The 14,770-nt window shown below is 33.2% G+C and overlaps 1 protein-coding gene across 2 annotated transcripts in view; it reads left to right on the top strand.

The window, feature by feature from the left end:
* Nf1 (neurofibromin 1) overlaps positions 1 to 11,425 on the top strand; it is a 28,937-nt gene extending 17,512 nt beyond the window's left edge. For both annotated transcript variants that reach the window (XM_013321259.1, XM_013321258.1), the window contains 22 exons: positions 156 to 259; positions 934 to 984; positions 1,438 to 1,524; positions 1,968 to 2,139; positions 2,518 to 2,656; positions 2,974 to 3,189; positions 3,314 to 3,393; positions 3,629 to 3,762; positions 4,112 to 4,252; positions 4,330 to 4,409; positions 4,571 to 4,746; positions 4,957 to 5,069; positions 5,193 to 5,301; positions 5,613 to 5,686; positions 8,111 to 8,197; positions 8,570 to 8,677; positions 9,134 to 9,263; positions 9,371 to 9,446; positions 9,794 to 9,881; positions 10,255 to 10,353; positions 10,871 to 11,018; positions 11,367 to 11,425. In XM_013321259.1, coding sequence (XP_013176713.1) covers positions 156 to 259; positions 934 to 984; positions 1,438 to 1,524; positions 1,968 to 2,139; positions 2,518 to 2,656; positions 2,974 to 3,189; positions 3,314 to 3,393; positions 3,629 to 3,762; positions 4,112 to 4,252; positions 4,330 to 4,409; positions 4,571 to 4,746; positions 4,957 to 5,069; positions 5,193 to 5,301; positions 5,613 to 5,686; positions 8,111 to 8,197; positions 8,570 to 8,677; positions 9,134 to 9,263; positions 9,371 to 9,446; positions 9,794 to 9,881; positions 10,255 to 10,353; positions 10,871 to 11,018; positions 11,367 to 11,413 — 2,459 coding nt within the window. In that variant the 3' untranslated portion in view covers positions 11,414 to 11,425. The remainder of the gene's footprint in view (positions 1 to 155; positions 260 to 933; positions 985 to 1,437; positions 1,525 to 1,967; positions 2,140 to 2,517; positions 2,657 to 2,973; positions 3,190 to 3,313; positions 3,394 to 3,628; positions 3,763 to 4,111; positions 4,253 to 4,329; positions 4,410 to 4,570; positions 4,747 to 4,956; positions 5,070 to 5,192; positions 5,302 to 5,612; positions 5,687 to 8,110; positions 8,198 to 8,569; positions 8,678 to 9,133; positions 9,264 to 9,370; positions 9,447 to 9,793; positions 9,882 to 10,254; positions 10,354 to 10,870; positions 11,019 to 11,366) is intronic.
* Positions 11,426 to 14,770: the final 3,345 nt, after the last annotated feature.

The raw sequence follows: 14,770 nt of genomic DNA, 5'->3' as shown, positions 1-14,770 counted from the left end.
AAAATAATAAGTATCCTATGTGTTCTTCCAGACTATGTTCTACATCTATGCTAAAATTCAGCGAAATCCATCAAACATCCATCCATGTAAACAATCACATTTACAATATTAGCAAGAAGTATAAGATTCATTTTTAAATTATAAATTTTCTCTAGGACTTGGTTCTCCAATGATTGAGATAATGGCGGACACAGCGGTCGCGCTCGCTTCGGCTAACGTACAACTCGTGTCTAAGAAAGTCATCGGTCGCATGTGTCGAGTGAGTTACCTTTACTGTTGTAGCCTTGTTACTGCTTGTTCTATTTGTTCCATGTCTCATTATTTATGTCTTAGAGTAAAGCTATTTTGTCTAGATTATTTTTTAATGTTCTATGAAACAAGCGTTTTAAATTATAATAAAATTTGCTGATTTATGTTGCGTATATCCCTTTGATTTTGGAAATTTTAAGTTCTAAATTACTTATATACGAAATAATTTGCTTGAAAGAGAAGTTGTCAAAAATACTTCCTTTCTCTCTCTTTCATGATTTTTAATATTATTTATTGTTATATGTAATGCATGTTTGCATGATTGTGTGTTTTATATTTTGAGCATTATATAATCATATAAAAATCATTTTGTCCATATGTAGGGTTACATTCTTTTTATTAAAAATGAAATTATATTTTGTATTGAAAACGTTAAAAAGTTTTATAAAATTTTCAAAGATATTCGTAAATAATGGACTTGAGTTTCCGCAGTTATTCAATTTAATTGTCTATAAATAAGCTTAGATTGTTGTTAAATTTAAGCTAATCGAAGTCGACATTTATTTAAAATAATAATTGTCAGAAATCAAATAATAAAATGTTGAAATTATTTAAATAATTAGTGACGTATTTGTCGATATCGATAAGCGTGAACAATCTGTGTAAACTTTGTGTCTCCCGCAGGCCCTATCCAAACTGCCCAATAATATTCTGGGTCCTGTTACCCCGGCCACTGTGAGTTTTTTTTTTCTTTTTTTAAATTATTTTTATTTGCATACGGTTTTTACATACCAGCACTATTCTAGCTTTATATTTTTTTGTTTTGTTTTATGATCTTAGACCTTTTTTATTTAGTAGCCAGTTTTATGTTGTAGGAATGTATTGGCCGACACAATTCCAAATTCCTATTTTAATATACAAGTCCTCATCCATTCAATCATCTAAATATTGTGTGTCTATATTATAGGTTATATTAAATAATTAACATACTCGAAGATGTCATGTCTTAACACTTTCAATGCCACTATAATTTTCTCCTAATAAAATGCACTCTCGGGGAAATACGGTAGCACTGAATATGTTAAAAACCTTATTAATTTCTTTGAAAAAGATGATTGAATACTATTAAAAATAATAATTAGATTGAAAATGTTAAATTTTTGTGTTTAAATGTAATTTATTTCTTAGGTGGTGGATAAAACTTGTCACTCTCCGACGGCGATGTTAGAACAGCATATGATGTGGGATGATATTGCTATACTGGCTAGATATTTAGTAAGTAGATGTCATACGCTCAGAATTTAAAAAAAAAAACTAGTAATAAATATAACATTGTAAGCTTTCCAATAGTAAAAGAATATTTCTAATTTGTTCAGTAGTTTCGGAGTTTATTCAATGCAAATAAGTAGACAGTTATTATACACTAGGATCAGCTATGAGCTGCCAATTACTTGTTGATCTGCAGCTCAACGGTTAAAGTCTATATGTTCTGCATTTTCGAACCGATTCAATGGGCTTAATACGAATATTTGTGACAATAGCCTCCATATCGTTATCGACAAAATTAAGATTTATGCAGAGGTTATCGGGCGTAAAGTAAACTAAAAATCTCATACTAATATCGACATAATAGATGATGACGATACGAAAGTGATTGTCACAAATATTCGTGCTAGGTCCTCAAATGTGACTTATACACGTCTATATGTTATATCCAGTTGATGCTGTCATTCAACAACTGCCTGGACGTGGCTCGACACCTGCCGTACTTGTTCCACACGGTGTCGTTCCTGGTGTGCTCGGGCACGGTGCCGATGCGTGCTGCCACACACGGCCTCGTCATCAACATCATACATTCACTGTGTACATGCAACACACCCAGCTTCTCTGGTCAGTATTGTTAGGAAGAAAATCCCACACTGTGCCAATGTATCGGTCCAACACTAGCTTTATTAAAATGTCGACGTTTATGTCCCCTCACTAATCAATCTGACACTTGCCTTTGTAATGAAAGCGCGCCATTCGCACCAAAGGATTCTAACTAACAATGTTTAAAAGTATTAACTTACTAGTGTATTATTCATTTTAAAATCATTTAACGGTCAGTCACGGATCAAAAACTTTAATGTATACTTACAAGTCTTTTATTTCCTCTTCTATCCTTTTATTATCAACAAGTGAAGACAAAAGATTACTACTGCTTCTAAACTGTATCTCACTTTGGGTTTCATTTGTCTTCTGTTATCATGTTTGATGAACGTTGTTTAGAGGAGACTCAACGGCTACTTATGATGTCGTTGGACGAGTTCGCGCTGCCCAAGTTCTACCAGATGTTTGGCATCTCCAAGGTCAAGTCTGCCGCCGTCACCGCCTTCCGCAGCCCTTACAATCGTCATGGCGGGGACTGGTTAGTAAAATTTACATAACTTTATATTTACTGATAAAAATGACGTAAGTATCTTTAACCATGGGGTACCACTAACGAAACATTATTACAAAACCGTATGTTATAAAATCTGATTCATAACAGTTCCGGTAATGAAAACCCACGGTAAGAAGAAAACGCCTATTGTTAATTAAGAATAAAAATTGTCTTACTTCCTAAGATATTAGAATCTCAAATTTCGAAATTTGTTCATTCTCTAAGTTAAAGCTAAGTCTATAATGAAATATTCCTAAATAAATCGAATAAAAATACATAATTTCTATATATTTTTCCATCAGGTATTCGGAACACTCGTACGGTCCGTGCACGGAGTCATCAAGTGGAGGCACGAGCACCTCCCTCGCGCCATCTACCGCCTCCCACTCTCACTCTCACTCCCACTCTGACCGCGAGCGTCTGCCGCTGCAGTCACTGGAGACCATCACTGATGCCTTGCTCGAGATCATGGAGGCCTGCATGAGGGATATACCTCACTGCGATTGGTTGAATACATGGTATACACTTGACATCTACGAAAACTATTGCCATCTCTATTTTCTCAAAGGAAATGACGGTGATGTAAATATGCTTTCACAAAATGTCTCGAAGTTTTTGTTGCTCAAAGTCTTTTGTTTTCAGGACATCGCTAGCTAAAAGTTTCGCTTTCTGCTTCAATCCGGCCTTACAACCTCGAGCGTTGATTGTCTTCGGGTGCATAAGTAAGTTGATTTCAACCGTAAACTTATTTTTACATTTTCTTCAAGTATCTACTCGATCTTCCAACGTTCCAACCTTCCAATATACAAACTTTCCAACATTTTAATTACCAACACACATACATTCCAACATTCTAATATATCATTCCAACCTACCAACTAGTCATCCAACTAATTCATCAACTATTAGACTAAATCTACTAATTATTTGACCAATTATATTCTTACTGTTACCAAGGTAAGAACGTGAGTGATGACGACATGAAGCAGCTGCTCCGGATCCTGGTGAAGGCGCTGGAGTCTTTCAACGACCTGGCGCTGCTGGAGGCGCTCATCATGTGCCTCACCCGGCTGCAACCACTGCTGCACCCAGTCAGATAACACACATCATTTACATATTCACTGCTAAAAATACCTTTCATTTCTTGCCAGTTCTTTAACCAAAATGAATAATGCAAAGTTAATTTTGTCTCTGTTTTCTTTAAAGATAATGTCAAGGATATGTGTCAATACTGTTATTACAGTCGACACTCACAGTTAGACATATTTGTACCTTAAAATGTTACACCTTTCTTCGAAATGTCGACCATAATGTTAGTAGATTCAGTAATAAAACTCAATAAAGTTTAAAATGGCATATTTGCATTATATTAAAAAAATACTACACTTCATGGCTCTATACTCGCCGAGTAATGTCGTAATTTATGTAAACTTTGTCCAGGAATCACCAATACACAAGGCCCTGTTCTGGGTAGCTCTATCTGTACTGCAGCTAGACGAGCCCACTCTGTACGCGGCTGGGCTCGCCCTTATGGAGCAAAATCTCCATACATTAGACTCACAAGGTGTTTTCGATAACAAGGTAATGTATAAAATAATTTTGTTCCATACATTTTTTTTTGGACACTTGCTGCTTAAATAATTATGGAATACTTTCAGACGCTGGAACAAGTCATGATGGAAACCAGAGAACCTTTGGAATGGCATTTTAAGCAATTAGATCATGCTGTAGGTTTAAGGTACAGTATAATTTACAATACAATTTACAATATAATTTTTAAAAAATCTTAATTTTATATTGAATCAAATTTCTACTGGAGCGCCCTCTGGAAGATGTTCTGCTAACTTATTAAATGTGTAATATGTATGTGGATAAGACATCAATAAGTTACATTTACAGTTTCCGTTCAAATTTCCACTTTGCGCTGGTGGGTCACCTCATCAAGGGGTACCGGCACCCGCAGGCCGCGACAGTGTCGCGTACATGCCGCGTGCTTGCTGCGTTACTCGCCACCGCCGCACGCGCACGTAGAGACAAGTTCCACGTCGCACCAGAGACTGTTGCTTATCTTACAGGTGTGTTACTGTTTTGTATAGTTTTTGGTCCTTCGAGAGACGGATGTTTTAGCATAATCATTGTTTTATACTTGAAAATTATAGAATTTTCCACCTTATTGGTATAATTTTATTAGCTTAGCATATTACATAAATGTAAACAATACTTTCATGTTATTTTATAATATAAAAATGAGTTTATAAACATTTCTGTCCTTAAAAATGTTACAGCTTTGGTGTGCGTGAGTGAGGAAGTACGTTCGCGGTGTCACGTGAAACATTCCCTTCCAAAATGGCTGCCGGACAACTGTGATCATTACTGCCCGACTGCTGAACATCATCAGGTAAAAATACCGAAGAAATATAACATTTTAGTCAACACATTCAATACCACCTCGCTTTATGACTTCACTATTATAGGTAAAATTGATGGTAGCATTGAATGTGTTATGCAATTTGTTTGTCAGTCGTCAATCCTGATCCAGCCGACATCATCAACTCACCCATCATGTCAGAGCCGCCGTCAGAAGTCCTGGGATGTGCTTGACCAAGCTGCATTGTCATATGCGCACGGTGGTAAGATTTATTATACTATAAATGTTAAATTATTTTAAAACTAGCTGTCGCGCGCGACTCCGCCCTCATGGTATTAAAAAAATTGTAATTAGCCCATGTATTCTTCTTAACTATGTTCTACATCTGTGCTAAATTTCAGCGAGATCGGTTGTATCGTTAGATACCTTCGAACAAATATCCATCCATCCATCCATACTTTCGCATTTATAATATTAGATTAAACCATCAGTTTTTTTATATTTTGAGCTTTAGTTCGTTTGGAATATCATATAAAAGTTAATGAAACCCGTGTAACTAATATTTATCCATAGGTAAGTCGCCGACTCTACAACAGTCATCGAGCAGTGGTGGCCATAGTCCTCATATGATGACCATATCTCACCAGGTAATCATTTTATATACATTCCTAATATTTGATTATCAAATTACATGACGGAAGTAAGACATATTTGAAAATTCATGATTTGTGTTATATTTAAATTGCAACTAGGCGACAGTGTTATAACATACGTATAAAATAAACCTACTTGAAATACTTAAATTATTCATTTCTGTTGGATGTGATTTTTTTCTTTTGGAGCCGTTAGTTTTTAAACGACATTTTTTTTCTAAATATAAAATGCTACTTTTATTTTCTTTTTTTTTTTAAAATCCATTGAGATAATCATTCATATATCTCTGATCAATCTATTAGATAAAATTAATCTGTGTCATTTCTTTTAACTTTATTTATGTAACAAAATGTATTATTCTTCTTGACTAAAAAAAACTCTGTTACTAGTCCATCATTTATCATGATATCTGAAACATTTTAATATAAAATTTGTAACAGATAATCGTAGTGATATCATATTTCATTGTCTATTCTATGTGTCTATGAATTTCGATATGAGGACATGTTTTATACCAATAAGATCAATAATATTATGGAACAAATCAATTACCAAACAAAAATGATGTTTCGTCCATACTAACTCGGCGGGGGCAGTACTGCGCTACTTAACACGTTAAACGCCACTCCGGTCACTGGTGATCGGATCCCTGCCTTTACGAGCCGCGTAGGACCTCATCAAGTTTTTATAATATCTGAGGAACCCAGCTTCTGATTGAACGCTGAATTAGATATATTTTGAAGATTCGACATTACGCATCTATTTCCAGCAAAAAGTTTTTTAGAGATTTTTTCTATTTGTACTACAGCGTTTAACGTGTTTAAATAGAAAAAAAAACATTTCCCCATATCATTACTATCTAAAATATTTCTTTTCAGTATATTTTGCGCACAGTAAAGTCGTCGAATCGAATCATACTACTATATTCATTGTGTTTTTTCATGCAACTTGTTATGGATTTTGGTTGATCCGTGTATCGTTTGTATGCGTATAAATTAATTAACCACAATTGTCATGACCCCTGTCGACCGTCCGGATACGCTTTTGCACTGCTTACTCTCTAGACGTCGGCTAGAATGCTTTTCAAAACGCAACGATCCTTCTCCGTGCCAACGTCGAAAGATACTATTGGACCGCCACGGGTAATTACGTTTTAGAACTTGCAAAGATGTTGAAACAATTCTCTTGTATAGCATCTGCAACTGCGGATGTCCATGGGCAGCAGTTGCCTCGTTATATCTGCGTATTCAGGTGTCTGCTTGCTCGTTTGCTATCTTATAATATAATATAAAGAAATAAGTTTAATAACGAAACGATTAATGAAGGCATCTAATCGTTGGTTTTTGAGACCAAAATCTCTGTATAAAACATATCATCATCCTTGTCTTTTGACATTATCTTTGACAAAACAGCGATAATAATATGTTTTAAACGGGGATTTTGGTTTCAAAAACCCACAGTAAGCTACTCAGTAAATTATAATTACCACACTGTTTTTGCATGAAACATGATATACAAGTGGTTTTTTACTTCTTTGCAAGTTCTGTCACAACGAAGCAACGTTATTTCACAATGCACACACGTAAAATTTTATAACTAAAGTTTTGTATAATAATGTTGCTAATTTAAATAGGGAAACAATAAATATATTATTTCTGATGTTATGTAAAAAAGTGTTACACGGAAATTGTCGACCCTGCATGGTTTTTGCCCTTGCGAAATGTTGCGATAAACAAAATTATACCATTATAGATTTACCATGATTTTATAATCTATTTTTAGAATAAACGCTTTTTAAATAAAATGAAATTGAATATATTTCTCTTAGTAATTTTATCATCATTAGAGTCTGAATACTAATTGAAAGAAATAGTCAAATCAAAACACAGTTACACTACACATTAAAGCTTTTATAGATATAGAATCTAGTGTAACCCAATATTTAAATAAGAATTGTCCTTAATTTCTAGTTTTTTTTTTCATATCAATTAAAGTTTTTATAGCTGAATGCATTTGTACCCTTAGCTTTTTAAATTTCCCCAATGAAATACCATAATACTTTGCTATCTCGAAATAAAAAAGACTAACCGCATATCTAAAATTATTAAGGGTTAAATTTTAAGTAAATATAAGTTTTAGGTAAAAATATTAGATTATTTTAAGGTATTTTTGGAATATAACTGAAATAGATCGTAAGATCTTTCATCTTTTATTATTTAAATTATTTGTCCCCTTTAACTGAAAAATTAATTTTGTCCTACTTATTGTATTCAATTTGCACAGCACAAAAATAATTGCCACAAATACAAATGTATTATACAAACAATTTCGAGATCGCACCATCCTTTATCCGTTTTCTTCTCTAGTTGTACCCCATCCAATATCACTGGAGATATTTTAATGTGGTCGTATTACAGGACAGCGAAGGTCGGGCACACAGCGTGCAGCACGGTGCTGCGGGGGACGCGGCCAGAGAACATGGGGACGTTGATAGTGGACTCGATGTGAGTGGAAACAAGATATAAACAAAGAAATTGTATCTCCATTCTTACATTTCCACTACTAATATACATGTATAAAAACCCTAGCTATTGCTTGCGAGTTCGTCTGCGTGGAATTAAAAAACTTAATTAGTAGCCTATATGTTCTTCCAAACTATGTTCAACATCCGTACCAAATTTCTATCGAAATCTGTTGAGCAGTTCTTTCTAACCAATATATACACTCAAACATTCGCATTTATAATATTAGTAAAAATTAAGATTATTTTATTACAGGTAACTGGATCGTCATTGTAAAATACATTGAAAAGATTCGTGTGACACCACACTTAAGTCGTTTCACCTCTAGGTACATATTTGCGTGATTAATTTCAGGGGGTGGATGACGACGGTCGCGGATCTCCAGGCAGCACTGACGATACCACCGATAGACCTTCTTCCACCAAATCCGGAGATAGTGACTATCCGGATACGTCTACAAAGGTAAGGACATTACACTAGTTGTACCATACGGTTTCATCCTAATATCATCCTAAAATCGTAAATTATTCCAATCCAAGTACATACAGCCAAACCTGGATAAGCGGGAGTCCATGTGAGCGCAATATTTTACTCGTTTAGGAAAATCGCCCTTCGGGACAGTGACTGTGGCTCATAAAGATTTCTTGCTAATGCCGGCTTTGGGGTAGGGCGCAGTAGGGCAACTGTCCAGGGCGCTGGACAGAAAAGGGTGCGACAAGTCTGCGAATTGAACAGTCTCACGTAACCCTCGTAACTCCCCCAACCCTTAAATGCATGGTAAAAAAATGATTTCAGTAGAAATCTCGCCCAGGGCGCTGTGGTGGTAGAAACGACAATATTACTCCTTTATCCAGTTCTCCCTTCGTCTAGTTTCAACTGTAAACTATCTATTGAAGGCCATTTTATTTCTTATTTCAGCAAGGTTCAACTGACAAGGACACCACAAGTCCAGAAAGTAATAGCCTGTTGGATCCCTCCGTGCTCTCAGACTTTACAACACAAGCTCTTGTTCTTACAGTTCTAGCTACACTGGTCAAATATACTACAGGTTAGTGAATCTCACATTTTATTACAAAGCACTAGTTATGCAACTGCATAGAAAATTAAACTTATTCAATATGGAAATAAGGTTCAATTCAGTATGCAATTTTACAGATGAAGACGAAATAAGGATTTTATATCAATACCTGGCGGAGGGTTCTGTCGTCTTTCCAAAAGTGTTTCCAGTCATGTAAGTACAAAATTTACTTATTAAAACAGTAAAATATTATTTTACTGTATTTTTTTATAAATAGTCAAATTCAATGGAAATGAGAAAATATTATAAATGCAAATGTTTGGATGTATGGATGGATGGATGATTGATGGAAGGCATCTCTAGAACGGCTGCACGAATCTCCTGGAAGAACACATAGGCTACTTATTAAGTTTTCATTTTTGACACGAACGGAGTCGTGGGCGATAGCTAGTGTAAATATAATTTCCTATTTCCATTGAATTCCACCATATATCGTCACATTCTTGAGGAGACACATTTTATAGATATATAACATTGATTTGACGAGATGATATTTACAGTCACAGTCTACTGGACATGAAGATCAACCACGTGTTGATGCACTGTCATGACCAGGTCATACTGAGCGCGGTGCAAAGCATCATACAGGTCAGCACAACTTTTTATTTATACTATGTTCCCGTGCGGGTTCATTCCCACTATTTTTGCAAAATCGAAGAGAAACATTGCTTTGGGTTATTCATTAAGCGATGTACATTTTTAGTTCCATTGATTTAAATTACGCGGTAAGACACATAAAAAAGAACATACAGACGAATTGTTAACATCCTTCTTTTTGAACTCTGCTAACAATCACACTCATAGTAACTAAAAAATGTAAATATTTACCAATGTAAAAATAGATATAGTATAATATTATTGATATTTAATTGTGTGTGATAAATTTATAAATTTTCTAAAATTCGTGAAATGTACTATAATATGTAGATATAATTAAAATATGTAAATTATTAATTTTCAGAATATGATAGCATCTGAAGATGCGAGTCAGCAACAGCTGCATTACATGCAGAGCTGCGGCTTCGGAGGCTTATGGCGATTTGCGGGGCCCTTTACTAAGGTATTATCCATTAATCCATCATCATTAGATCACTATACGCCCGCACCGAGGAGCTCGGAGCCTAACCTAAGTTAAGGGTGATTAGGCCATAGTCTACCACACTGCCCAAGTGCGGGTTGGTTGACTTCACACATATCTTAGAATTTCTTCTCAGATATGTGCAGGTTGCATCACGATGTTTTCCTTCACCGTAAGAACGTCTAATAAATGTACACATGTAAATCGGAAATCGAAAAACACATCGGTACATGGCGGGATTCAAACCCAGGACCTGCAAATTGCAAGTCAAGTGCTTGACCCCTGAGCCACCGACGCTCTAATCATCCATCCATATTGACTACCAATGCTCATAAGCTGTAGTGCATAATATCATTTTACACAGTATTGTGTAAGAAGTAAATGTAATGAGATCCTATCGAAACTAGTAATGTGGTGTTGAAACATCGTACAGGTTAGAAACATCTCACGAGTTAATCGAATATAAATATATTAAAAAAATATATATATCTTCTTTCAGAACCAATGTACTGCGGAGAGTAGCGAGCTATTTGTGAACTGTCTAGAAGCTATGGTGGAGACATGTCTGCCGGGAGACGACAGTGTGCGACCTCGCGCTCCCCCGCCGGACCCTGACCACCCTGACACTGCAGATCTGCGGTACCCGGGTAAGACACTACACGACCACGATAACATAATACCCACTGTTGCACTTGTATAAATCATTGTCGTCCCTTTCAATCTCTTTAAATACAGAGCCATTTATTACAAACCCGTTACAGTTATTGAATTTCACTGCTATATTCTCTCTTCACCGTTCAGACGAGACGTATAGGAAGGGTAATCCTCTTTGTGTCCTCCTCAGTCGATTAAAATTGGGCAACTCATCAGCAGTTGAGGATGTCTATGGCGGTAGTTTCGCTATTTCGGCGAATTTAGGTGACCGCTCGCTCGTTTTTCACCTTATGATAAAAAATATATTTTATTGATTTTGTGTACTGATTGTAATTTTACAGGTGTACACAGGCAGCCCACTATATACTGTTCTACACAAGATACATAACAAAAGGCAAAAGTAAGTAATAGATGATTATTTCAATTGTTCAATTTTGTAATATTAAAATCAAAAATTATATAATTTTTCAGAGAAAAACTCTTGCTACTCAGACGTGAAGATAAGTAGCAGTAGTAAATATTCACAACGAAATCTACATGTTTTTATATATAAATTGCATTTTAATATTTTTATATAGAATGTTACTAACCGTGGGTTTCTGACTTCTAAATCTCTGTTTAACAAATATTGTTATCTCAGTTTTGTGAAAGATAATGACAGGAACGAAAATATGTTTTATACACAGATTTTGGTGTCAGAAACCCACAGTAAATCTTTTATAAATTTAATAGTTGTAACGATTATTGCATTTACTTATGTCTAAGCTTCCTACATTTGGTACGCTTTTATGTTAGATTAAACATTTTGTTTTTAGTATTAATAAGTCTATTTAAGATATTCTTATATAAAAAGAGATTTTTAGTAATTTCACTATGCGTAAATATATGGATGAGGAAGCGAGAGATATGCTAGAATCGCACTAAATAGAAAACCTCTAGCTGATCCCCAATGAGTGGCGCTGCTGTCGCGTTTAATTGCGACACTAGCGCCACTCACACAGGACATGTGTTTTGTGGACAATATACGAAAATATCAATAAACAAGTGACATTTAAAATCTCATATTGATCTTGTAAATAAAAATCGTAAATATATTTAAGTTTAATAATGACAAAGATGAAATCCACCGTTAATATGTAGTTTTTAATGATTATTTAACATTAACAAAACAGATCTGACTTAACATTTGACATCGTTTTATAACTATTTGTAGAAGCTGTTGAATTGATTTTTTTGAGGCCTTTCTTTTTAAAACTAGCCCAGTATTTTTTTGAAGCCCGGAGTAAAATATATTTTATATGTCAATAACAAGCATGGTTTTACATTTATCTATCTAAATGATGTAAAGATTTGGTTATATACTCTGTATGTAAAAGCTCTTCTATCAGAAAATAATCAAAGCTATATTAAATTTATTTCTTTACACTTGATCTATTTTAGCAAAGGGAAGTGTGATTATTATATATTTTTTAAAAATAAAGGAAATATATATTTATGATAGGATTAATCTTAATATTTGTTTATTGCACTTATTAATGTAATTTAGATGTATATGTGTACAATTAAAAAAAATTTAAACAAATGCGCCTAATTTTTAAAAACAATTATGTTTAAGACTGTATAATTGAACTTTATTAATATTTTCAAAAGAATTATATTTACAAAAATATTACATTAAATAAAATTTTATGCACGTTATTAGGATTTATTAGTCTGGCACAATTACTTGAGACTTTAGTCCTATGACGTCACAGATAAGTCCAAGTATCAAAACTCGATAATCCATTCAAATTAAGGCCGTGTTATGTTTATGAATCGTATTCAAAGTTATATTGGTAATTTTGAAGATTATAAATTGACTTTATTAAAAGCAGATTAATAACATACTAGATATCAATAGTTCCTTGTAAATTTTAATTCAGTGTGAAATCCAATTTTGTTTCTTCAATTTATAACCTAATCAAGAATATAGAAAATCGTTTCAATCGTCTTTATTACATTACTTAATATTGAGAAATTAGTTCCATATTTTTCCGCAATATGGCGAAAGATTTTTAATTTTTGGTCAGGTTATAAAATATATTACAGGTGCTTATGTTATAGTAAAACTTTAACATTAGTAATATAGTGATTCAGTTTTTTAAATGTTATCACGTTTTATATTTTCAAGCATCATGAATTAATGTGTTTCAAACGCATACTTTTAAAGTACAATTGTTATAAATTTAGTTTAACCCAAAAATAAAATGCATTTGAAGTAGTTACACTGTTTTCCAGTTATTTGTTAATGTTTGGCATAAATTCATGTTACAAATTGAGTTTAATTTAAGTCTGTTGCTCGTTTGTCTAAAAAATCTAACTACAAAATCTTCTGTTTAATATACAATCGAAATTATTTCACAAATTACAGGGTAAATAAATATTAGATAATTTTATTTATTTCTACATCATTATGAAATTGAAAATAAAGTTGAAGCATTGCTCTTTTTCCATATACTAGTAATAACTTTACATCAAACAGAATTTTTATTTCTCAATAAAATCAATCAATATCATAATCAAATTTAGAATTTTAAGATCCTAATTTAACTTTTTTACTATAATTATTTACTTTATGAAGCAAAGTTTAAAAACCTGAATCTGATATCAAATATTGAATTAATTAATTTCACATAAATATCTTTTTCATACATTTTTATTAATTCTTTTCAGAATTAATTCCCATTTTTGATTTTAAAACTGGCAACAGATTATCCTATAGTATTTGTTACTAAAAAAAAGTTGTAATCTAGAGGAATTGATATTTATAATATATATATGTATGTTTAATACATTTATTAATATAACGTGTACAGTATTACTATTTGTAGAAATTAAATATTGAGAATTATCACGCTTATAAATTGTTATAATTTACATCTCAATGTTTGCATGTATTAAATAAATAAAAATTTATATATTTTATTTCAAAACCTACATCAGCCTGTACTTCCCGATATTATTTATTTTTAGATTTTAGCATATATTGTTATCTCTTTCTCTCTTTGAAAATAACAGAGACAACATTATGTGGAATTTTATGTAACAATTACAGCTGATGTTCGCTCTATAGATATGAGGTACATTTATATAGACTTAGCTTATTTCCGTTACTTCTTAACTAAGTAACCCAGACGGTATTCCAGACAATAGTCTATCACTTTGCCGAAATTCCATCCAGATCCGCTTAAATATTTTGAAGCTACCTGTTTACAAACATCCATCGTCATTGGCATTTGTAAGATTAGTTCATAAATAAAACAATTTTTCTCTGCAAAACCATATTTATATTTTAACAAAACACCAAAAAATAAAACCCGAATATTTCATTTAAATTAATGTACCACGAGCCCTGTATGTCAAAAAAAAACAACAAAAATATTTTTTTATTGTTTTTTACAAATATCTTAGAGATTAACATTCGAGTCAAAAAGGATTTACAAAATCTGTTTCAAACAAGTTTTTAATATCGACATGTTTTTACAGACACTGTATGAATAAAATAACCGTGAGGTTTCACTGGACATATATTAAAACATTTCATCGCTATCATTATCTTAAAACTGCGATAATTTATTTCTATAAGACAGTGGAATCTTACGGTTATAAGAAACAGTTCTATGTGTAAATTTGCCGCGGATACAGAAACCCCGCTATCAAATATTGTGTCGTGAATATGGAATTTGACGACAAGATTTGACAGTTC

The sequence above is a fragment of the Papilio xuthus genome, unplaced genomic scaffold (genome assembly GCF_000836235.2).
Source record: "Papilio xuthus unplaced genomic scaffold, Pxut_1.1 DF825946.1, whole genome shotgun sequence".
Taxonomy (NCBI): Eukaryota; Metazoa; Arthropoda; class Insecta; order Lepidoptera; family Papilionidae; genus Papilio; species Papilio xuthus.
Note: the sequence above shows the minus strand (reverse complement) of the source record. Positions and strands in the feature narration are given on the sequence as shown.